This window comes from Diadema antillarum, unplaced genomic scaffold (assembly GCF_040938485.1).
Source record: "Diadema antillarum isolate AM-2024a unplaced genomic scaffold, OU_Dant_1.0 scf00000029, whole genome shotgun sequence".
Classification (NCBI taxonomy): Eukaryota; Metazoa; Echinodermata; class Echinoidea; order Diadematoida; family Diadematidae; genus Diadema; species Diadema antillarum.
The window spans coordinates 6,532,185-6,558,389 of NW_027270918.1; the positions used below are offsets into that span (position 1 = coordinate 6,532,185).

Sequence of the window (26,205 nt, forward strand, 5' to 3'; positions counted from 1 at the left end):
AGAGTCATTTATATGTAACTATCATGTAACAGATGGTATTATAATGGTTTGTGGGTTAGCTATATGGATGTGCTGGGAATTGGAATGGTTGAAACTATTTCTATTTCTCATTGGAAGATTTGATAAGATAGGATAGGATATATGATGTAGACTGTGATGACTGATATTCTAATAAAAGAAAATGTCTGCATATGTGCAGTATATGTTGCAGCGCAATGTTTTCTAGTTGTGTGTATACCCATATATTTTTCTACTGTTCTTATGCTATGAATAAGTGCCTCCTTGAATACATACTGTATGATCTTTCAGTTGTTACTGTATGCCTCATTGAAGAAAGAGCTTCTAACTTTATCAGTGTGTTGTCAAACATCCACATTGTTATTACTGATCAACATAACACCAAATATACTCAAGTATCATGTATACATTTATGCAACAATGATAGTGATCTTTGGTCATTTTATTAACATTTCATTTGCTTTCCTGAATTGAATATTTGTGACACACAAAGAAATGCACTGGAATGAAATCATTACTGTATGGCTAGTTTTGGAAGTCCCCAATATCAGAAATTCAATTGTCAGCAACACGCCCACATTATGGAATCATCTGAGCGTATGTATGCAAATGAAATGTGCTGCCTGTAATGTATGCGGAAGTAGTGATGAACACACATTTGAACGGTGAGGTAACCATCACCGTTGGTGCGATGGTTGGCGAGGACGAGAAAGATATCGTCAGTAGATGCTATTACTCACGCGTCAGCCACCTCAATCCAGATTATAGGGGACCGATAGCCCGCCTTCTCAAATTGCCAACCACTCAAAGGGGAGCCCTCCGCTGAGTGATGCATTTATTCCGCTGCCACGGTAACCAACGGGGTGAATGCCCTCAGAAAAGGTAGCACAGGGGGCCTGCATCGGTCTGCAGGGCTCTCTTCAATACTGTCTGCTAACTGTCTTATTTCATCACCTCATCTTTGCTCACTGTCTAGCCTATCTTTCCCCCTCCTTTTCTCTTTCCATTTCCTTCTTTTTCTTCTGATATTTCCTTGTTTGTCCATCCTTTTAAAGGGATGGTTTAGTTTTGATTGAGATGGCCAGCTTCAGGTTTTCAGCTTTCTTGTGTGAGAGATAATGAGAAACCTCTTATGAAATATGAAAGAGCATACAATTCTAAGAGGATCTCAATGTTTATTTGATGAAAATCGGTTTTGAAATGGCTGAAGTATCCAAAACAAAGCAATCCTAGTGAAAGGTGGGACCCTCCTTTTATTAGGTTTCCTTTGCTTTCCTTTGCTTTTGGATATCTCAGCCATTTCAAAACCAATTTTCATCAAATAAAATTTGAATTCCTCTTAGAATTGCCTGCTCTATAATATTTCACAAGTGGTTTTGTAATCATCCCGCAAAATGCAAAGAGCTGAATTCCCATCTCAACCACAACTATACCATCCCTTTAATCTCATTCCTTCTGAATGTCAGTGTAGTTCTTTCCCTTTCTTTTCATCTATCGATTCTTCTTGATTATTTTCCTTTTATGGACATTTTCCAGTTTGCCTATTCTTTTATCATTCCTTCCTTCCCGTTTCTGCCTGATTTACCCTTTCAGCATCCCAAGTTGGGAGGTCAAAGATTGTTCTTTATGACTTAATGCCTTTTACACCTGATATGACTCTTTGATATGACACAAAAAACAAAGAAAAAAGTACAAGAAACACTGAAATGACACAAATGCATGATATTCATCATGGTGAAATGGAGGATGGGAACTGAAAGAGATGTAAAGACAAAGTGAGAGATCTGAGATAGAGATAGAGATAGAGATAGAGATAGAGATAGAGATAGAGATAGAGATAGAGATAGAGATAGAGATAGAAAATGAGAGAGTTGGGGAATATATGAGAGGGCGTAGAGAGAGTGAGTGGGAGAGAAATGATTTAGTGGATGAAAAATCCTTTTCAATTTTAAGTAGGTAGATGCAAAAAAGGACAAGTACAGAGAATGAAGAGATAGAAAGAATGTGTGTGTGTGCCCTTGTAATACTGAAAAGACACCGAGGCCTTTTCTCTTGGAGGTTTCCTTCTCTTGTCCTTTCACTTTCTCTGGTCTGGTCTGGGAGACCCATTATCAGTGTTCTTGGTTGCCATGGTAATAGCGAGTGTCATGGCGGGGAAGTGATGGTGGTCTAATTTCTGGCATTGTAATATCTTGTCAATGGTGCGGAGAAAGTGAAAATGAAATTAGAACTGTTGGCGTTCCAGAAGGATGTGTGTACACCTGCAAAGTCTCAATATCTTATTACCCTGGACATACATGTGCCGCAGTGATAGACTAAGGACTGTGCCATGTGTTAAGTAGCCTGATGTCAGTTGTTTGTTTCTTGTGTCCTCAAAAGTATCATGTATTGCTTTTATTTTTGGATATGAAAGCAGTGTGTCAATCATGCATATGTTTTGCTTTTATTTTTGGATGTGAAAGTAATGTGTCAAACCATGTATAATGTTCTTGTTTTCCTATCTTTAGACGCTCTGCTTAAATTTTCCTATGTACATGTATCTTTTTATGCTGGCTGAAACAAGTAGGGTGCCAAGAGCATCATTTCATTGAATTTTTTTTTTTCCAGAAGTTGATCTGACAAATACATGTGGATATCAATATCCATATACAGATTGTCAACTAGGAATCAAGTGAGCTCTTTCCAAGTGAGAATTAAATGTTTAAATATATGTCGGCATAAGTTGTTGTGTTGATTGTAATCAAAATGATTGCTGAGTCACTGTCAATTTGCTCAGATCTGTATAAAAGACTCTTGGGAGAGGGGAAATTTGTTTATAGCAGATATGTTTTTACAATCATGCCCATTGTAAAGCATCTAAAAACAGACATAAATAAACTCTTGGCAGCATCTTGCTATGACTGTTGTATTTTACACAACATCTTTCATCTTAAGTTATTTCTACTGCATCTGTTGTCTATCTCAGAGACTACTCTTTCCTGCTTTGAATGCTGTATATACACACATGGACACATGTAGACATCTTTTTCATCATCCTCCTTTAACAATGGAAGACAAGCTGTTGCAGCTGAACATGGGCTATCCAGCCATTTTCTCAGATGAAATGAAATGAAGCTCACTGGACACATGTGAACACACCTGTCCCATTGTCATCCTTCGATATTAAAGCTCGATTGCTATCTCATCCTCACCCAACCCCTTCCTGCCTATGACCCCTCATTGAACACAGATCAAAACACACACAACACACACCCACAGAACAAATACATTTGGTATACCTTTACACACACTTGTGCATGTACCTCCCAAACACTGCCGTCCTTTGGATACATACTTACGCCCCTCTCTCTGCCTCCACCCTCCACCTTCCACCTGTTCAACCTGTTCCCGTTCACTCCCACGTAACCCGTCATCTCGAACTTACCTTAAGACTCACACACGCAAACCTGCACACCCCTTTCTGTCACCGTCCGCGTCCTCCCCAATTCTTCCCTCCCATCTTCATAAAGTTCCTGGGGCTCCTCTGCAGCTCCTCTCTCACGCACACACACACACACACACACACACACACACACACACACACACACACACCACATAGACCGCAGTCTTGCCGTGATGTAAATGGATTTACTCCACCACGACATCAGGATGCATACACACACACACACTACTGCACCTGTAGCGCTGTAAGTAGGACGCTACAGATGGATCATTATCACTTTACGCGATGGCCGTCGGTGTCGGTTTGAAAGGACCTTCAGTCTAATCAAATTTGTGTTTGCCGTCACCTCATGGTTAACTTGGGGTACCGTGTCAAAGCCCCTTTATATCTTGTTACCGGTGCAAGGAAGTCTTGAGGAGATGTAGAATCACTGCAACTAAAAATCAAATCACAGCAAGCAAACATGCGTACGTCCTAATCATACACATCCAGCTTAACTATCAACTAGAGAAATAGATACAAAGCAAGCATTGATTGTATAACGTGACAGAGAATTAAAAAAAACCACAATAGTTCCTTGTTTGAAAACACATCGTGTGTCCATGCTTGCAGACGCGAAATGTTACCAATAAATCTCTTTGTGAATACATGCCTCTGTTGCGCCACCCTGTATGCTTTACAGGGACATCGAGAATTTTTCCTTCCTCCACTTGTGTGTGCATTTATTTGCATTCTGTCAGCGAAGCAAATTGCTGATAAAGCGTCCTCTGGACCACTCCTCCCTCCAGGTACGAGATGAACTACCGGTGCCTGGAAACTGTGTGTAGAAATGTGTCCAATTCCTGAAACCCTAGAGGGCCAAAAAAAGAAAGAAAAAAAATCATGACTTTTGCATACATTGCAAGCATCTCTGCATGGATTTTTTTTTTTGAAATTTAAAAAGAAAAGAGAGAGATATAAGTGGGAAGAATGTCAAGCAAAGTGATAAAATGTCATCTGGAGTTTGGCAACTATATCTTAGGGGTATCACTGATAATGTTTTATTCAGATGATGTAGTGCCGGAGACACAGTCTGCTCCGGGTCTGCCGAGAAATCGTACGGTGTTTCTCCCAGATGGTGTGTTTTGGGAGTTTACTGTCAGCATTTGGTGTGTCTTTGATGTATGCCCATGGTCAAGAGATGACCTTTGAGTGACGTGTATGAAATCTACAAAGAAGTTTCTGCCATGAAAAATTCATGTCTTTGTTTTATTTTTTGATTCTCTCTCTGCCATCTGCAGGAATGGTGTGAAAACCTGTTGAAGCTGGCATACCATCGGTCTTCCCAAAACCCATCTCTCGCCAAGCTTCTCGAGAAAATGTAAGTCGACTGAGCTGCCCTCGACACAAGTTTACCCTTCAAAAGTGGTCGCATTAAAACAAAGAAGCAATTATTGCGCCCCTCCAAAAGGGCAAATTTACTCCCCAAACATATCTGTAGATACACCAGATGCAAGAAGATACATCCATGTAAGAGTGAAATTTGACAAAAATTGGAAGGTCCATTTATAAGTAGATATTTTTCTAAAGTTTTGGTTAATCCATGTCACTGGATGAATGGATGGGAAGGCTGCAACAATGTCTGATGTCACAATAGGACAACAACCTAATGGAAACATAAAGAGAATTCCACACAACTTTTGTCTCTATAGCAAAATGAGAGAACACTTGACTTACCATTTAAAGAATGCATTATCATTATCATTTTTGAATTTTTCTTTTTCTTCTTCTTCTTTTTCTTACTATTATCATTATCATTCAAATGTAGAACACCCAGACAGTATACAGGGAAGAAAGGCAAAATACAATCATTGCAAATCTCTCAGAAATGCATTGATTTTTTTTTTTGTTTTGTTTTTGTTTTAATTCTCAGTTAAGTTATATTTTCTGAAGCAGGGCAACAAAACTTTCTTCAAGGGCCACCTCATTACTGTGATGATAGGCGCTGTTGCATGGAACACATACTGTTATCCTCGGCACATTAGATGGAGCTATTTGCACCGTGATAACAATCAATGTAATTAGCTAATTACTGACAAGCTCATTGTAATCAGATACTTCCTTACAATGGTCCCCACAGCGCTATCCCAGTCATTCCAAGCGATCATGATCTATTGGCTGTAAGTTCAATTATGTGGATGATTTACCTCAATATCGGCATTCATCAGGAAAAGGTTAACGGTAATTGCTGCCACGTCAGCCTTATACATGAAGAGCTAATGGAATACACTGCTGAATGGCAATCTAGAATGGCTGTATGCTCAGCGCAAAACATGTTACTACCTGGTGATGTGGCCTCACATGTTTTTATCTTATGTCAGAGACTGAAGTTATGTATTTGAGGTCACAGATATTTTAGGCCTTCCCATTGCTGTTAGATTGGTGCGAAGCCAGCATGTGGTTCCAACATAATCTAGGTGTGAAAATGCAGCTCAAAATTAGTGACTGTTGAAGCGGGGGGGGGGGGGGGGGGGGGGGGGGGGGGAATCCACGAAATATGTTCCGTATGCATTATTTGTCCCCGCCGAACGAGTTCGAGCAGGGGACTATGAAACGGGCTCCGTACGTGTGTGTGTCTGTGCGTCCGTGTGTCCGTGTGTCCGTCCGTCCGTCCGTGCGTCCGTCCGTGTGTGCGTCCGTGTGTGATCAAAATGTTCAATTTGCTACTTCTCTGTCATTTATGAGCCAATTTTGATTCTCTTTGCTTTATATGATAGCACTACATGGGAGCTTTAAAACTTCTACACAGAATTTCAGTTGTGACCTTTGACCTTGACCTTTGACCTATATTGTACATTTTGCTACAAAATGCTACTCCTTCGCCATTTCTAACCCGATTTCGATTCCGTTTGCTTTATGTGATGGCACTAGGTGAGGGCTTCAAAACTCCTACACAGAATTTTGACCTTTGACTTCTTTGACCTTTGACCTTGATTTTTGACCTATATTGTACATTTTGCTACAAAATGCTACTCCTTCGCCATTTCTAACCCGATTTCGATTCCGTTTGCTTTATATGATGGCACTAGTTGAGGGCTTCAAAACTTCTACACAGAATTTTGACCTTTGACTTCTTTGACCTTTGACCTTGATTTTTGACCTATATTGTGCATTTTGCTACAAAATGCTACTCCTTCGCCATTTCTAACCCGATTTCGATTCCGTTTGCTTTATGTGATAGCACTAGGTGAGGGCTTCAAAACTTGTACACAGAATTTTGACCTTTGTCTTCTTTGACCTTTGACCGTGATTTTTTACCTATATTGTACATTGGCTACAAAATGCTACTCCTTCGCCATTTCTAACCCAATTTCGATTCCATTTGCTTTATGTGATGGCACTAGGTGAGGGCTTCAAAACTTCTACACAGAATTTTGACCTTTGACTTCTTTGACCTTTGACCTTGATTTTTTACCTATATTGCACATTTTGTTACAAAATGCTACTTCCGGCGGGGACATATATTACGCACCGCGTAATTTCTACTTTTCCTTGTTATTACATAGCTACTGTGTTCTTAATTCAGTCAGGATCACGCCCTTTTCAATATTTGCAAATTAGGGTTTCTGCTATTAAAGATATAGTGTTGGTCAGCTAAAGTGTATATCTGACAATTTTTCTCCACTGTGAGCGTTGAACATTGAACAAGAAAAGAATGGAATATCTCGCATGATATTACTACATTTACTTTCAGTTACTACTCTCTCTTGAAATACTGTAAAAGTGGAAATTTTCGCAGTGTTGCAATTTTCGCCATTTTGCGCAACCAGAAACTAGTGCGAAAATAAAAGCACACGAATAATTTTGCTTGCTATATGTTCCTGTGCGTAATGTCTTGATTCTGCGGATTTAAAAACACGTGAAACACTTCTTACCCAGCCAAGTGCGAAAAATTACTTGCGCGAAAATATCCACTTTTACAGTATCTCTTGAAATATCAAGCACTTTTTGCTGTACTGTTCTCCATTTATTTATTGGGGGGGGGGGGGGGATCGGATCAGGATTTCGTTTGAGGGCGAGATTGAATTTGGTGTGCACTCTTTAATTTAATTTGTTTGTCAGTGAGGGTGGTAGACCACTGTAGAATACAAGACCATGTGATGAGCTTGTGAACAGCAGGAAAACCTGTAAAGCATGAAATTTGAATAAGCACACAATTTTGTCTGCTGTTTGAGAGATGTTCGCCTCTGCAGTGTCCTTCAAAGCCATGATTGAGAGTTTCATCATATGAACGAGTGAGGTAAAATGAAGGAAGAGCTGTATTTAGTGCTGCCAGTACATCTTTATACATTCATCACAAAATATGTGTCTGTTATATGGAATGAATTGAAGAAATGTCAAAGAAAGAATTTTTCTCGTGGCACGTCATAAAAGTTGCTTTGCTCTGTGTAAAGAGTCAACACACTCATCATGCCAGATTACCCCAGTAGCAGCCATTAACCTTTGCACAGAACCAAAGGGTTTTGATTGCACTTTAAACTATCTGCTAAGGCAGTTTAGTTTGTTTCCTCCAGGGATGACCACAGGATATTCACGCAAGAGAATGAGCACAAGGGTTAAAAGACTTTAAGTATTAGAGAAATGTGAATATATCCTGAAAAGCTGACCAAGGCAGCTTATTGAGCTTAAGTAATCACACCCACCCACACACACACACACACACACACACACACACATGCACACACAAACACACACACACATGCACACACAAACACACACACACAAATGCACTCATGCACATAAGTATATGTATAGATGTCTGTTTAATGTACACACGCTCAGATATGATAAAATATGTTTCATTTTTGAGCTCGGAATTGTACAGCCCTTGATAAAGAGCCTGATAAAGCTGCCTGATAAACTGGGTTGTTCAAATGCATATTTTGTTTGGCAGTGCCGGGGTAATGGCTAGTCGAATGATAAAGGCCAGATACGCAGATACGAGGGATAGGCGATTGAGGGCTCCTCTCCGACGTGTTTCGCGAAGAGGACGGCACGCAGTCGGCACGGGCGAGATCTTATCGAGTGTTAGCGCTGCGAGATAACCCGATTGTCTGGTGGTTGCTCAATTATTGGAGGCATCTCTCCATGAGAGGATCCTATGATTAAAACCTCCAGATGGGAAGAGAGTTGAGGGAAAAAAGTGCTAACAATGCTACAGCAATTTCACATGCAGAGAGAGAGAGAAAAAAAATCATCTCAAAAAATATTAGAAATAAAATAAGCTAAACAGAAGCAACAGCTGACCTATAAAATATCCTTAAATTGCATATGTATATAATAAAGGAACATTTGAGTTTTTCTAAATCATATCCTATGGGCCATTTGACAGCAGCCTGTTTAGAGCTGCATACAGGGGCGGATCCAGAAATTCCGTAAAGAGGGGGCGCGTTTACAAAATTAAAGGGGGGGGGGGGGCGCACGCACCCCTCCCCCATTTTTTCTTTTTATTTCTTTTGTTTCAACAAAAAATAAAGGGGGGGGGGGCGTGCGCCGGTTGCGGTCCTTCCTGGATCCGCCCCTGTGCATATACTTTTGACTCTTGGGTACAAGAAACCAAATTTCATAAACTACTGTATACGCTGAATATTTCGCGAGGTTTATATTTTCCGAATTTCGCAAGTCGGATGCTATTCGGGACATTAAAGACACGTGAAAAGATTGACTCTGATCCCGATGTGAATGTTACCTACACGTATACATTTTCTCCATTCAGTACAGGACTCCACGGTCGCGAATTTAAGCACTTGCGAAAGCGTCGGGAATTTCCCATGAGCTAAAATTTAGGCTCGCGAAATATATGGCATATACAGTATTTTACTTCTTCCATGCAAGAGGATGTGTTTGAGTGCAAAGTCCATGACTCTGTGTTGGACTGAAATCTGCAAGGATGTGTGCCTTTTGAAAAAAAAAGTGCCTCAAGTAGTATTACAACCAGTAATGTCGCTAAGGTATCTATCTTATTATACATACATGTTTATATGAAAGGTATACTGACTGATTAATGAATTTAGTAGCAAGTTGCAGCTAACCTTTCACATGCCAATTGTCATCCAATGGTGAAACATTCTGAGTGGGGGATTGGCAAAGTATGGCTTAAAGGCTGAAGGGATCAATTTGTTTGTGTATTGTAAAAATTTGTCATAGTGTGAACAGCTCCCTGGCTACACATGGCATGGCTTGTTCTTTTGCTGGTGTAATCTCATTATGGTATCAAGCACTGGTCTCTCATCATAATTCATTGTCAAAGTTCAAAGTCTGCTGGGCTTGTACCGAACTATTTTTGAGACTTCAAGAATATAAAATGATTTTATAACTGTTTGAGGAGATTATACTGTATATTTGCATATATGCAAGGAAGGTTGTGAGGGTAAGTAGTGTCACAGACTTATATGGCCACTTTTCCAGAATCAAAATTGAATAACAACTCACTTTGTCCCCCCCCCTCCCCCATGAGATAATGGATGGCTTCCTCTTCATTCTCCTGAGGGCTGTGATTCAGAATGAATTCTAATCAGAGCTTCAAATTGGTAATATCATGATAATTTCATATAAATTTGGCCTCTTATTACAAAGTCATCAAGCTATAAGCCGTTAACTGAGCTTTTCAACTTTTTGGCTCTTAAAAAGTTTCTTGAAGAATATTTCATGCAATACACCACAGAGTAAACAAGAAAGGACTTAATTTATTTCCAGGGGGTCCAGCAGTTGCACCCATGTAAAATAGAGCTATGATTGCATATACCAGACATGCCCCTCCCTTTCCTCCTCAACCCCCACCCTCTGGAAAAGAAGGGGGGGGGGGAGGGAGAGGACTTTAACCATACTCTGTCCATATGGCAGACTTGCTAAAGAGATGTGATGCTCAGAAAAAGATTATTCCCATTAATCTCTTAAAGGACAAGTCCATCGTCATTTACATGTGGATTGAGTGAATGCAGCAATGTTGTAGAACACATCAGGGAAAGTTTGGGTAAAATTGGACAATCTGTTCAAAAGTTCTGAATTTTTAAAGTATCTGCACAGTCACTCTTGGATGAGAAGACTACTACAGTGTATGATGTCACATGAGTAGAACGATATAAGGAAAATATAAAGAGAATTTCATAAAATTTTATTTTTCGGAAAGAGTGCACATTTCCTCAACTTGTCTCTGACGTATGTTAAGGGTAATGTTATTCCCCCTGCCTTCTGAAAGAGGCAAGTCAAGTATTCTCTCATTATGCGAGAAACTGGAAAATATGTGGAATTTTCTCTATATTTTCTTTACATTGTTGTACACATGTAACATCACAATCGGTAGTAGTCTTCTTGTCCAGCAGTGACTGAGCAAAAACTTTAGAAATTCATAACTTTTGAGGGGATTATCTGATTTTCTTCAAACTTTCACTGATGTGTTCTACTGATATTGCTGCATTCACTCAATCCACATGTTTGTGAAGGTGAACATGTCCTTTTAAAAACAGACCTGATTTCATTTCCATTCAGATGCACCGATATATTCTTTAGTACATGTACATGGTTATCCAGGATGAAGCTATAGTGTGTACCGGAACTCTGTCTGAGATCTGCCAGACTTATGGAAGAGAAATTCAACAAATGAATATGAAATGAATTCCATAAAATTTAATATACCAAAGTAGATGTATAAGATTCTATGATATGCTTTGCAGAATATGCCATTCTTCCTTTTTAGGAAAATTGTATGCATGCACAGAATATTCATAATCTTCATATGAAGTATTACAACACCACCACTGAATGTAGAGAAGTAAAATCCTGGCTCTTTTTGTGCCTGCAAACTCTTTAAATAATAAGTGCAAGCAGTTACCCACTATAGTGAGATATACATGTAGTAGCTCAAAACTGTACCATGGAATTATATTTTGGGGTTTTGACTTGCATTCGATGGTACTCTCGACTATATTAACAGAACACAAATATAAGCTCACTGTACTACCCTTTCATTCCCTGGTGTTACAGTTTCAGATCTAGATATTTTATTGTTATCAAATAGATTTAAGTAGATGTTTGATATCTGACATATATGCGTCATTCCAAAGGCCGAGCAAAGAATCATGTGCCTCAAAGTAATTTGCCATGCAGTTGGCGTTCCAATGTCTGTATAATTTCATATGTGCATATTTTGCTTGCATTCTTGTTAGTGTGAACTGTGTTGTGCACACAGACTGATTCCTCTAAAATGTGCTCCCTAATTCAAATATTCCCGCAAGCAAGAGAAAAAGCATGAGATAAAAAAGGGGCGTTAACATGCAGTGGCAAAAGAGCGCCACAACTAGACCATGAGTCATACTTGGATTTTGAAATGCAGACAGCGGAATCAACTCAGGGCAATACGGGGATATTCAAATTGGCATAACATTGGTAGCACCGAGAACAGGCATTTCTCCTGTGCAATGTTAATGGCAAATGTGTTCAGGTCATGAAACCCTATGAAATCGTCTTGAACAGACACAGATGCTCTCATACACCTTTATTTAAGTGATTTTAGGTAACAAACTCATTGTCTGTAGGGACACAATTCTTTGTTAGTGCTGGACATTAAGACATTGATGTGAAATTTCCTTTGATCGATAGCCTAATGAGAAAGTACAAAGTACAAAGGTAAGAAAAAAAAAACACTCCCCAAATAAGATGATGACTAGTACAGGAACATTATGGCAATGTGTTTGCAAATAACACTCGTTTGAGAGTCGGACTTTGTCAATTTCTCACGGCAGTATCTTAAGAGCTGATTCATGACTTCTGTTGGTAGATTTGAGTGCCTAGCTGCTGTGCAAACATATATGGTGCTTTTTTCTTCTTTCGGAGTATCAGGTGTGTTTTCTTATGAGACACCGTAGGTGCTACTTTTTTGAAGAAATATCACTTAGAATATCACCGGAATTTTATGTCAGTTTAGAAGGGTAAGGGAGGAAGCATGCTGCATCCAAAGTCAAACTTGGTTCCTGTCGAAAGAGACAGAAATCAGAGGGGTACGGGTGAAGTGCCATCGCTATCGACTGAAGAGGAAATGAGGATGGTGGTAGTGGTGATGGGGTGGGATGGGGTGGGGGGGGGATGGCGTCAGGATGGGAGAGACGCGGATGAGAAATGAAAACAGACATGGTGATATTGATGATGCGTGCAAACAAAAACAGAGGCTGTCAGATAGCATCGGCCGCGGGCAGCCTTTACAGGTAAATGACAGCGCTCGTAGGCATCAATAGAGGGAGTGGGAACGGTATCCAGGCGATAAAGGCTCCTACGAAAGCAACCGCATGTAAATCAAGGGCAACGAGGGAGAGAAGAGAGACGAGAGAAAGAGATTGAGAGACAGACAAACAGACAGACAGACGACAGACAGACAGAAGGGGAGAGAGAGAAGAAAGATTATGTAGCCACATGTGGGGTCAATTTATGCAATGCTGAATTGAAGAATTCAAATCAAAGGTATATTACTGAAATGTGGAAGACCAGCAGACTGTAAAACCAAAACCATTTGCAGCATAAAACTTTTGCAAATTGCCACCAGCATTCAGCGCATTGTGTAGTCAAAAACCTTTCATGTATATTTCACCTTTATTGCAAATCTTGGCTCCCCATGAATAACTCACAAAAGTTTCATGCATGTGAAAGTTTCCAGATTTACAGTAGTGTGACAACTCGGGTAGACGGAAGTCACATGCATCAATGATCTTGTATGTAAATTGATAAATTTCCAGGTTAGTGAAGCAAAGAGGTGACTCTTACCTCGCAGAGAAACTACTGAGGCCCTACATCATAGTTTAATTCAGAATTTGCAAATGTAGTTGCTGTTGTATAATTTTACGTTTTTTGTTGTTAATACTTTATATTAGGGAGATGTAACTGAGTGGCAGCTAACTATTTTCACTGACAGAGAATCTTATGTCAGACGTAACTGAACATAGTATCAGTCCTATATGTCCATCAGTGCCACACACAGCCCTATGTTCAGATTTCAAGATAGGAGTAGGGTATGCTTGACCGATCGATGACATTGTCTTATGTTGAAGTGTGATTTCTGTAACAACACTTTCTGCTTGACATTAAATTCAATTCTTTTAGGTGTAGATCGCCAAGGGAGAATCACAAAGTTTGATTAAGTGAAGCAAAATGCCAGAAGACTGCAAAAATGAATTTACAAATTGAATTAGGATAGACAAATTTTCAACAAAGACAATATATGCGTGCAAAAGACAATGTCGTCTGTCACTCTCTCTCTCCTTTGTCCTTGCGTAGAAGTTCCCTCGTTTCATTTCTTGGATTCAGGCAAGTGGAATTGTCTTTGTAAGTCATAGGCACAAGGGTAATAAAAACATTTCATTAGTCAGAATGGCTTCAGGCTCATGCCGCTTCTTTGTGGCTAGATGTTGGTCAGAGTGTCAGTGGCTTCTCCACTGAAGTGGAGGTTGTGGCGGCCAGAAACCAAGATGGCAGTTGTGTATGGATGTTGGCACAAAGCCAGGAGAACTCTTTAGAAGCACTTGTATTTCAAGAAGTAGAAATATCAGAGGGGGAGGGGGGAGGGGGGATTCAAGAGAGCTTCCATTAAGTTTCACATCAACTCTTAAGAATACAGCAAAATCAAACAGCAAGGACAGTGAACTGTTCATTAAAATCAGATAGATTAAAAAAAACCCAAGTTACATAAGCAGAATTTCACATGTTTACATTAAGGTATCTGTTACCATCAAAGATACAAGGGATATTATATTGCTGTCATTGCAACACAACTTTCTGTCTTCTTTGTTCATCAACCTTTTCTCGGTCTCTGTTATATTTTCGAAAGAAATGCTATGAATCTTATTTGATTATTATATGCTTTGATAAGGGTATTGTATCAGCTAAAGCTTTTTATTGGGAAGTGAAGAATTACAAGGATATTTTTGTGAAAACAGTATAATTTTTCTTCTGTATAGCAAAAAGAGGGTTTTGAGTGTGCTGTGGTAGTAATTTGATGGCATGATGAAGGTTGCAGTAGTGTGATTGAGACCATAGTTTGTGACATCAGTGGTATATTCTTCATGCTTGGATGATACGTTCACATCATGGTTAGATTTCGGCATGTGGGACCCAACTGCTGCACAAACTCGAAAGTTTGCGCAAGACTTGGAACATGAGATGTGATTAGCGAGATGGGTCAGATCCAGAGTGGGGAAAAACTTTGAAATCTACTCTCTATTAGTGCTCTCAATTTCTTTTCCCTGTAATTAGTAGCTACAACTCTTGAAAATCAGTTATGTAAGTCCACATCTAACATGTTTTCAGTTCAGTTTAATTTATATCCGCAAATCTGATAAAGAAAGACAGTTACAGTGTACATCACAGCATACATCATAAAGGTAAATGAAAAATATACAAAACATAGGCTTTATATTGACAGATGTGGAAGAATTAGCATAGGCTTAGACCAGCCTTTCAAGTTAAATCCCCAAGAAATATATTCAGTTATACATGGACAAGACAAAACACACATGACAAAGACTTAAATGGACGATACGACAAGGATGTGAGGAAGTAAGTCAAGTTGACCAAGTTATAGTTTACTATATGTCCTAGGTCATTTCATACTGCACTGGTAAGTTGAAAGTATATGACATTGCCTGGATTAAATGTACTAATTCTACCTGTGCTTGGAGGGAAGTGTTGGTTTATTTCCGTATAACACATTTTGAATGAATACATATGTATTTCATGTTGACATTGGTTCTTTTCTCTTGATTTTTTTCCCCCCGTTTCCTTACAGATACACCAAGATCACAATCATGGTGAACAGAAATGGGCACATCCCTGTCAAGAAGTAAGTCTGCTGTCTATTATGTAATGACTCTCAAGGTCATTGCACTCTCTTAGGCTCTGTCCTCTCTTATCATGGACAAAACTGACAAATGTGAAAAGCTATAGAAGAGAACAGTACATTATAGCACCTCTCAACTGAACTGCATGATATCCTTTTATGGGGGGGGGGGGGGGAAGGATGCCGTAGGGAAAAACAAATCTTCATTGATAAAGCAGCCAAAATCCTTACTTCGATGAGACAAACTGCTGCCAGTCTTTCTCACATCATTTTGTCTTGGTTAGTAGCGGTGTCTCGCTGCTTTCTTTTTACATAAAAAACAGAATGTTATTCAACTGTTCCTGTGATTGTATTTGTATGCACATGTGTCCCTAGTATGCATGTGAACAAATGTGCAAACATACACACTTATACAGACCCATGCAAACATCAGATGAGACACTGTTTTGCCGCTATTGTAGCCAGAGGCGACTGAGGAGAGATGCCTGCTGATGGCTTGAAGCCATCAGTGTTTTGATAAGAGATATATCGTATGTAATACAACCTTCTATCGGCATGCCTGAGTGAATGAATGAATGAACTACTCTGAAAATTGTCTTGCAGACCTAACTTTCTCACTACATTGCCATTGTTCTTTCCATTTTCCATGTGTTAACAAAACATTATGTAAGATTGACAGTGTTGAAGAGAAATGTGATATTCTATGTAGATCTGAAGAACTTATATGCTGTTTGTTGTATAAACCACTCATGATGTATCATTACATCAGAGCTTTTATTGTTTTTGCATTGCATGTCTTCTCTGCTATTCTGCTGAGTCTCGTAATCTTGTCCAGTTTGACAACTGGAAAGGAACTATTTTACAAGTGTTTGTCTTATAATGTTAACAAGAGCACATCTCAAATCTTTGACTGCAAGTCAAAATGATTTTTATCCCATAGGTAGAAACTTTCATTTCTATTGCACGTCATTCTCGTCTTGTATATATCTGTTAGTATCTTTATTATTTCATTAGTATTGTGATTTGCCTGCAGCTGTGTTGTGTGGCAATAAAACAAACAGACGAAAGAAGAGCCTTTCTGATTTCCATCCCTGCATCTATCTGCTTCCTCCTCTTACAGCATCCTCAAGATGTTCTCCTCCAGCACGTCGGACAAGAAGAGAGTGGAGACGGCTCTGCAGGTAGCTGGAGTCCACAGTGGAAAGGTAGGCAGTGCAGGTGTCTCTCTTAAAGGGGCTGTGCAGTACTGGTTGAGGTGGGGATTCATGTTTTTTACATTCCTAAGTGAGATAATGAGAAACCTCTCATGAAATATGAAAGAGCATGTAATTTTAAGAAGGATTCAACGTTTATTTGATGAAAATTTGTTTTCAAATGGCTGAGATATCCAAAAAAGTGATGATAATAAAAGACTACAGGCCACGCCTTTTATTAGTGCTTTAAAACAGCTCTAAATTGTGAGTTAGGGATAGAAACAACCACTGTAAAAATTTGTATCCATATAATCAATGTTAAGTATTGTTAAATACATAAAATGTAAACAAAAGTTATAATGGAAATGTTTCCAGACTAAACCATCTACAGTTATGGGTTAATGAGAAAAATACTGATATCTCCTTTTATTTTAGGCTTTATTGCAAAAATTTTGTATGGTAGGATGTTTTGTGATATAGCAGACCTACACATATGCATCAAATGTGATATCGAGAACATTTTTAAATCACTGCTCCCAAAGGTAAACAGGACCTTTAACCCTTTGGCTGCTTTGAATACTGATTGGCACAGTAAACCCCATAGTATTTATTGTACACACTGTCCAAAGTCCCTGGTGCAGAAAGGGTTAGCCCTTTGTGTATGCTTCGAGTGTCAGTTGTCACTGAAAACCCAATAGCATTGTATGCACTGTCTAAAGTCCCTGGCGTTGAAAGGGTTTCAAGAACACTGAATAGGCTTTGACCATTGCCTTTGAGATAAAAGCTTTGCTTTGTATCAGACATGTCACAATGGTTGTAATCTCTTTCCCCATTGACATTGATGGTTGGGAGCTAATGCCATTTTCTGACTGTTTCCAGATAGCGTAACCTCCAGCCATTATCTGTTTTATAAATGCTAGGACAAGCTGATGGTCAGAATACTGCATCATGGAGGGAAGGTTATATAGGCCTAGAAATGGATGAATTGATTGTATATTAGAATACATCCACATATACCTCTTAATTAATATATCTATATGTGTCTGTGTATTATGTACACGTATACACACAGACACTCGCACATGCTGACACACACACACACACACACACACACACACACACACACACACACACATACACGTATATATATATATATATGTGTTGTGTATGTGAGTATGAGGCCAGCATCCACTGTCTGGAAGTGTTAAATGCATGCAAACTCAGCTTTTAGAGTTATCTGACTCTAGAATTGCATATTAAACCTTTTGTGTCTACATTCAGACACAGTGAGGGAGAAAGAGAGGAAAAAAAGAGGGAGAGAATAACCTATTTTACAAAGGTTAGAGCCCCAGTATAGAAAATCAATAAAAATGCTACAGTTGTTCGTAATTCAAAATGATTAAATGGATTTTTAGGTTTGAAAACAGCCAAAGGATGACATCTCAGCTATCTGAATGAGATGTCCAGCATTATTTGTTGAAGAAAATGGTAAGGACTGGGGGTATTGCCATGTACATGTATTGTTTCATCTACAATGTGAGAACAATACCTCTCTTTTAGTGACGTCCATTATTCAGAGCGCTTCAGTTTCATTCCACTTCAGCGCTCCATAAAAAATATTGTAATAAACACAAAATATCCATTATGCTGCCATTGTTTTTTTTTTTAGAATGTGATAATGTTATGGATTGCTGAAGAATAAACAAATCAAAGCATTGTCATTCAACTGTGGATATATTTGTTGATAGAAATAGAAGACCAATAGGTGTGGCGAGTTGGAGGTGTTATTTGTGGATGAGATCACCGGCCCGTCCGACTGTGACTGTGAGGACGGGATGAGCCCTTTTGGGGGCTTTGTCGGGACGCCACGCGGAAGAAATCAACATTTTACACGCGTGGCATGTTCTCACACATGGGTTGTCACCACTTCTGATATGAATGATCCCATCTGTCGTCAGGTTGGAGTAGCCTCGGATTTTGCCCCATTCACACTTGAGAAATAAGGCACACTTTAAATTGGTCTACAGTTTGGTAGCTCCCCCCCCCACACCAAACACCTCCTGAACTCCACCAAGATGTCTATAGTAATTGATGGAGAAGCGGTATTCAAGGGGTTCATTAAAGTTACATTCCCTGGTGACAATTACTTCAGTAGTAATTTAGCAATCACAGCCAAGTTCTTTTTAGCACTGAGTATACATTCACACAATTTGAGTTAAAATCTATGGTGAAAGATGGGATTAATCATTGAGGACGAGTCCTGAGTATACTTGGGCAAGGGTCTATGGGAAATGCGTGTTGTAGCAAAATCAGTCCGCCCTCAATGGGTGAAGGATCTTTGGTTGGGCAAAAGAATTTGGTAAGTATGAATTAAGCATGTGGTACAATTTCAAGTGAAATCAGGCTCAAGAACAGGGGTTTGAATATTAGATAGGAGATTAAATTTGTTTAGAAATTTGTCGTCGAAACAAGTTAATCTTTTGCCTGAGGGAAGCGTCTTCCTTCCATGCATCTTCGTTGACAAGTTTTGTTGCCACACTCATCATGATTACTTGAGAGGGGTGACGTTAGCGTTTCAGGTCAACCAGAAGTAGCTGCAGCATGAGAACCCGAGCATTCCATAACTGGTGGTAGGCCACTCGAAGTCGAATGTCGCAGCCACACCGCGAAGTCCGCTCCCCATTTGCCGAGGCGGGACGAGTGCGGCGAACGTGAAGACAAATGAAGCTTACCGCCAGAGCGGTCATCTGGATTACTTCTAGAGAGAGTACTCATTTCTCACGAGTGGGGAAATGGGGTCTGAAGGAAGCCAATAACACTTGGGATTGGAGAGCGAGTGGGAATGGAGTGAGGGGTGAGGGGATGGGGTCGGATGGGGCGGAATTGTTGCTGGCATCCAGTCGGAGATGGAAGGAGGAGGAGAGGGAGGGTGACAGAGAAAGTCTCCGAGGAGAGAAGGAATGCAAACAGATATATATGAAATGTGACTGATGATGGAGACCAAGGGTCTGGAGATTAAGCGTTAGGGACAGTTTGACCCTGGCTTTAAGTGGTTGTGTGTATTTTGTATGTGTGTGTGTGTGTGTGTGTGTGTGTGTGTGTGTGTTCGCTTTTGTATTGGAAGAGAAAATTAGATGCAGTTAAGTGCTGCAGTTAAGGCTCTTCGATATAATTGCTTGCGGTTGCACACAGAATGAATGTCAATATATCTTGAGATGTTGAATAGTCTTATAAAGCCACCAAATGCTATAATGTCCATACTGTCAATGAAGTAGGCACTTGATAGTACAATCTTGATGAAACTGGAAGATTACTTTAGCCCAGTAAATGATTGAAATATGCGAAGTGCTCAGAGATAGGGACAGCAAAAGGCATCTTCCTTTCTCATCCTAAAGGCATGCATTAATGTCTTGATTACATTGCATGTTAGCCTTTATGTCAAGTAGCATCTTTCAATGAAAGTTTGTGAGCAGTGCACTTATGTACAAATGCAAATAATCTGAGTTCTATCAACACATAAGTATAATAGTGTACTGGCAAAAACTGATCATATTTTCATCAACTTGTGGTATTTGTGATTGAAGCTGCTGAAATATGATGAAAATTATAACATATGTAATCATTTAGATATTTCTTCAAAATATTTCTTGTTACGTAACAAATGGAGTATCATTGAGAAAAAATAATCTTTTTCTATTTGATGATCACCTTTCTTATAAAAAACTTGAAAATGGCATATATCTGTTTTTTGCATTTAAAGCCTTCATATATGAAATTTGCCAGATTAGATACTAATAATGATTATATATGGGACTGATAAGGAGCCAAATCCATCTAGTAGCTAAATGCTGTAAGCGCGACTATGTGCAAGATACATTTTCATTCAAGTACATAGGAGAAAGAAAATGACAAAGTGAAATAGTACAGGACATATATGAAGATAATAATCTATTATTGTAAGCCAAATAAACCAAATACTTCTTGAGATTATTCTTAAATACTTCAACAGATATGGCATCTATTTGCACAACCAGATAATTTTATGTGTTACATAAAATATTTATTACGAAAAGGATGTTTACTCCATAGATGGGGCTGTAATAATGATATTCATTCTAGTTGGCAGCATACTGTAAAAAGCAACAGGTGTAGCGCGTATGAAAGTAAAGTCATGTCTTTGTGATTGAGTGCTACCACACCGAGCTCCACCATGAGGGGATGCTAAAGCTGATCTATGGGGAGCCAACAATTGGTGCCCTTGTAGCTCCTGGCTTCCACACACAAATGAGTTATGGTGTCTTGTGATGGCCGGGGATGTAATCGTATCTGTCCTAATGTAATACAGGGTAGCATGCACAGTCTTGTTATGTGATATATGCCTGGATGAGATGTGTGTGTTGTGTGTGTTTGTGTGTGTATGTGTGTGTGTGTGTGTGTGTGTGTGTTGTGTGGGTTTAGTGCTGCCCCAGATTTGTGTGCAGACTTGCAGTTATTGTTACTCCCAATGTGTGTTAAGTTGTTCTTTGACTCAGAGGCCCAGGCATTTTGCATTCATGGCCAGGATTATACAAATCTTAAGTGAGCAACCATGTTTTTTTTTTCCTAAAGATAATGCAATAGACTTGAAAAGATGGTCACCTTTGCTCCTTGTTCTCAGGTTAATAGTCAGATGAAATGAATACTGATCTTTCAAAGGTGACGCATCATTACTCAGGTTGAATTCTCACAAAAACCAGAGTGTGTTCTTTAAAATCTGTTTGATTATCAGCATCACTTCCTAGCCATTACTTTTACTTGAAGCCTAACATTTTCTTTCATCAGCTTTTCCTTCCATGTAATGGAATTATTACAAAAAAAATGAGGTTTATTATTGAAAGTATCCTTGTGTGAATGTGATATGAATCATAAAAACTGCTTTTGACTTGAATGTGGAAAGTGAATTGATATGAATTAAGTCAATGCCCATGGCACACCATCAATCCAAGTAATTAAGAGTTTACTGCAGAATGGGCAAGGGTAATAACTACTTAGTAGCTTCCCAGTTAGCATGTGGTTAAGAATGGGACCACAAGAGAGGTAGTAAAATCAAATACTACCAAGATGATCACTAAGAGGATGGGGTTTTGAAGAGGCAAGGACGAATTCCTTCTTCATGAACTTTTTTCTGGAAGCTGGCAGGTGGTGTCATCTCCCCAATCTTTATCCACTAGATGGTATCAGGGGGGCATTTCATGAAGGAACTTGTCAGATAAAATGTCCGACAAGTCAATTATATCCGACAAGTTCAGAGAAATCAGCCAATCAGACTAAAGAATTTATCAAAACTTGTCGGATAAAAGAGACTTATTAGATATTTTATCCGACAAGTTCCTTCATGAAATGCCCCCCAGGAGGTTGAGATCTTCACCCCATTCCAAAGCTTTCATAATGATACGGACTGGTCTAAACGAATGACTCCTCCCCCTCCCCCCCCCCCCCCCCAATTCCTCTCGGTCCATGCCGCTGATTCGTTTCCTTCCAGCTAATGGACTTATTCAGCCAGTTAATTGACCCTCTTTCTTGATCTCTTAGAAGGCAATCAGGTGATTGTACGTATCTCATTAAGAAGCGGGGGGATTTTCAAGCCCCACTTGCCAAGTCAATGTAGTGTTTTCCAATCATGGTTTTTCCCCTCCTCGGATGCGGATATTTCATCTCCTTAATGTTGTTTTCCTGGAGGGGGAGGAAGAGGTGAGAGTACATGTAAACTTTGTGGAGAAAATGTCACTGAAAGCTCATGAAAGCTCAAGACATGATATGAAATTACTTTTTGACTCATTTATGGTTTCCTTTAGAAAAAAATCAGGAAAAGCAAAAAAGACGGTCTGTGATATGTGATGCTTGTTGTCTCGGTTACTAGTCTAAATATGTGCAAAAGTGCATGAATGTCACATATCAAGTGATTATATACCGTAGATACTTCTTTCGAGACAAAACAAAGAATGTGAAGGGGAACAATCCAAAGAAGAAAAATATGTGTGCAAAACGGGCAGTTGATCATGCGCAATTTGTATGAATCGCATGAGATGTTCTTTACATGAAACATAAGTGTTACATGTAGCAGTCATTGGTGCACCATATGATGGATTTCACTAAAGATCTAGCTATTGTCAACAAGTTTTGCAGGGATGATGAACAATGTGTGTCAGATCTTATGCATTCTCTTTGCAAGAAATCAAATATTCTCCTAAATCTGTCACAAAATGTAGCCAGGGAGGCTAGTCTTTCACTTTGTAAAGTTTAACAAAGTTTGACACTTTTAAACAAGTTTACCTGTTACTTGCCAGAGCCCTATGTGCTATGTCTCAAGGCTATGAGGATTTTTTTTTTTTTAGTCGAAGAGGTGGCTTTTGTTCACATGCCAAGAATGTATGTGATCTGTGAAACAGAGCACAAAATGGCTTTGAGATTACTCGATCTTTGGAATCAGTTAGTGGAAAAAATATTTCAATACTGAGGTATGCAATCCTGTCTGCACTTGTGAGAGAACTGTTAACATATTACTGAGAGGTTACTTTACTTCACTTCTGAGAGATCTTGGCCCTATATACATATCACTGAAGTATGCTACCTTTATGGAAATAAACCAGAATGTGAATCATATTTGGTGTATATTCAGTGCAAGTATTCATGGAAAGGATTATGAGTTGGTAAATGTAGCTGTTGTATAGCCAGATAGATGGATATAGGTAACCAGATGAATATTTATAGAGAGAGATAGAGAGAGAAAGGGAAGAGAGAAAGAGATATATATATATATATATATATAAATAGATGCATAGAAGTACATTAAAAAGGGGTAGAGAAGGAGAAAAAGGTGAGAGATATGCACAGAAAGAAAGAGAGAGAAAAAAGAGACGTGAGAGACATGATACTGAAAGAAACAAAGATAGAGAGAGGGAGGGAGATATTGTCATTATGTTTCCCCCAATCCAAATGCTCTTGATAATTACTTGAGATCCTTAGAATGTACATTTTTTTTTCTTGCAGTCGGGGCCCCTTGTCAATTAGTTCTTTGACTGAAAGGGCTACCCTGTGAAAATAAAACAAAATAAATGAATGTGAATGAATCCTAGCTGATACAAGATTGTAACAAAATAATCCACTGAATCCCTAAAATTAATTTCAGATGGGTGTAAAAACTTTCATCAGCAAATGATGTTGTGCATTCTTTGTATGCTGAGTGCCATATTCACAAATCAATTTCGACCAGTGCTTTCCTCTGCGTTATCTGATTAAGGTCCTGAGAATCTATGCACTCATGTTTAATAGAGCCCTCCCGAGATTTTATGCTGCGCATTATTGTAAGCGATGAATATCATTACGACTTTACAAAGTTTATCGTATCAGTGTTTCTTTATTTAGTCAGTAAATCAGCTTACTACATGCTGAGAGCCGTGACTGGAGCGTATCCATGGCAACTCCTCACTAATGCGGCGCCCTGCCTCTCCCTCAGGTTTGGCCATGCTGTTTGTATAGGCAATTCAGCATGTTTTTGTTCATAAAGGATATGTGATTCCGTGTGTCGCCCCTTTGGATACGAGGCCTTCAAGGCCAGGAGAAGTGGGGGAGGATGGAGGATGAAATCGTCACCCAATTTTTGAAAGATGATAAACGCCCACCTCTACATTGTACAGGTAGTGATTTATGAGGTGTGGATGATGCTATTGTTCACCTGTCCTAGAAGGAAGGCAAAGGCAATATTGTCGTATACATGCCAATAAAAATGGTGAATATGGACTGCATGGTTGTGCGTGTATGTGTGGTTTGACACTAGACGACCATTTCAGTTCGAGCTTTGGCTGTGTGTCAGTCATCAACAGACTGATTATGTTACGATACTTCTTGAAGAATTTGAAGAATGTGCAATTGTGTTGAGTTTGAGAGATTGTTCTGGCATGATGAAATGGTATATTGTAGTTTTTTTTTGTCCCCTGGTGATGATGTGCAAGTTTCTGCATTGACATCAGATAGTCATTGATAATGGTAGGCCGCAATCTAATTTCTTTCAAAAATAATCAAGGAACACTTTCCATGAAATAAGCATTTAGGTGATTCCAAATGTATGCATATTTGACACACATTGGACTTTCAAAATTTTGGGTCAAAGTCTTACTTTCGTATTCATGCATTCTTTTTAATTTTGTGGAGTGGTTTTTACCAATTTAATAGAATGCAAATCTGCAAAGTCCACCTGATTCTGCAGGAGGTTTTATGAAAAAATTGATATCTCTTCATATGTTCATGAGAAAATATGGAAATCTTCCTGATTCAGGAATTGATTCTTGTCCACTGTAATGCATGAAACACTTTGGAATCTCTGATTTTGCTGAGTGAATGCTGGCAGCCCTGAATAGTAACATGTTCTTGATTATTACTTCTGCCAAGGAATGAGAAGGTTAAGTGATCACAGGCATTGGTTTGTCTGTTTGCAAAATAACTCCAAAAGTTGTGAATAGATTTGAATGAAATTGGCAAGAAAAGTTGATAATGACGCAAGGAACGGATAATTACATTTTGGTAGTGGTCCGGGAATTATTATGGATATTTGAAGGATCTTTTAATCTATTTTGCAGACAGGTTAATGAACTTAGGAGTTCATTGAGGTTTGCATGCATATGCACACTGCAGTGCGTGCTCTGTTCATGAAAGGCGCCGCACAGCTGGAATCTGATGAAGTAACAAAAAGGCTTCTTTATTGGGAAACTGGGTGATTTTCAGCATGCATGTATGAGTGGAAATGAGGTGTTTGACGAAAGTCAATGCTCGCCGAGTGTTTTTCTAGTTATCTATGTGGCATTCATACATGCCATTCACGTTCATCTCTTCTATTTTCTTTGCTAGGATGACACCATTGATCCAAAGAGGTTTACCTTCGACGTATTCTTCACATTCTACCTGCGCCTTGTGAACCAGAAGGAAGTGGACAAGCTGTTCCAAGAATTGTGAGAGCACTAAGATATAAGAGTTCCCGCGATCCCCACTGTTAAACATTTCAAGGGCTATGCATGAAATCTTAAAGGGTGTGTACAGTTCTGGTCGAGGTGAGGATTTAGCTTTTAACGTTTTGTGAGATATTCAGAAACCACTCTATGAAATGTCAAAGAGCATGCAATTCTAAAGGGCATCAAAAGTTTATTTGATGAAAATCGGTTTTGAAATGGCTGAGATATCCAAAACAAGGTGAAACAAAGAGATCCCAATAAAGTTGTGGCCTGTCGCCTTTTATTATTATCACTTTTTTTGATATCTCAGCCATTTCAAAACCAGTTTTCATCAAATAAACATTCAATCCTTCTTTCAAATTTCAAAAGAGGTTTCTCATTATCTCACTTAAGGGCTTTTTACACTTGTGTTTCTTAACCCCGGACTTTCTCTGACCCAGGACTATCGTTAGTCCCGTACCAATTTTTTCAGCTTTTTACACTCGCCAATTAGTCCCGTACTATCTCTTGTCCGGGGCTAAGGAGAAAACTGATCTTTTTACACTCGTATTTCTTAGCCCCGGACTTTCCAAACCACATGAATATTCATAATTACGCTGTGTACTGTACACGTACACGCACGCACCGGCAGCACTTGATTACCTCGTTTCTGATTGGTCAGTGAGGGTCGCGCTTCGTCTCCGTCGCTTAGCCCAGGATTATTTTTTC

The 26,205-nt window shown here is 39.2% G+C and overlaps 1 protein-coding gene across 1 annotated transcript in view; it reads left to right on the top strand.

The window, feature by feature from the left end:
* Positions 1–26,205, top strand: part of LOC139737370 (1-phosphatidylinositol 4,5-bisphosphate phosphodiesterase beta-3-like) — a 172,294-nt gene that overhangs the window by 65,943 nt on the left and 80,146 nt on the right. Inside the window, exons 6-9 of the mRNA XM_071648050.1 lie at positions 4,741–4,820; positions 15,270–15,323; positions 16,441–16,525; positions 25,397–25,497. Coding sequence (XP_071504151.1) covers positions 4,741–4,820; positions 15,270–15,323; positions 16,441–16,525; positions 25,397–25,497 — 320 coding nt within the window. The remainder of the gene's footprint in view (positions 1–4,740; positions 4,821–15,269; positions 15,324–16,440; positions 16,526–25,396; positions 25,498–26,205) is intronic.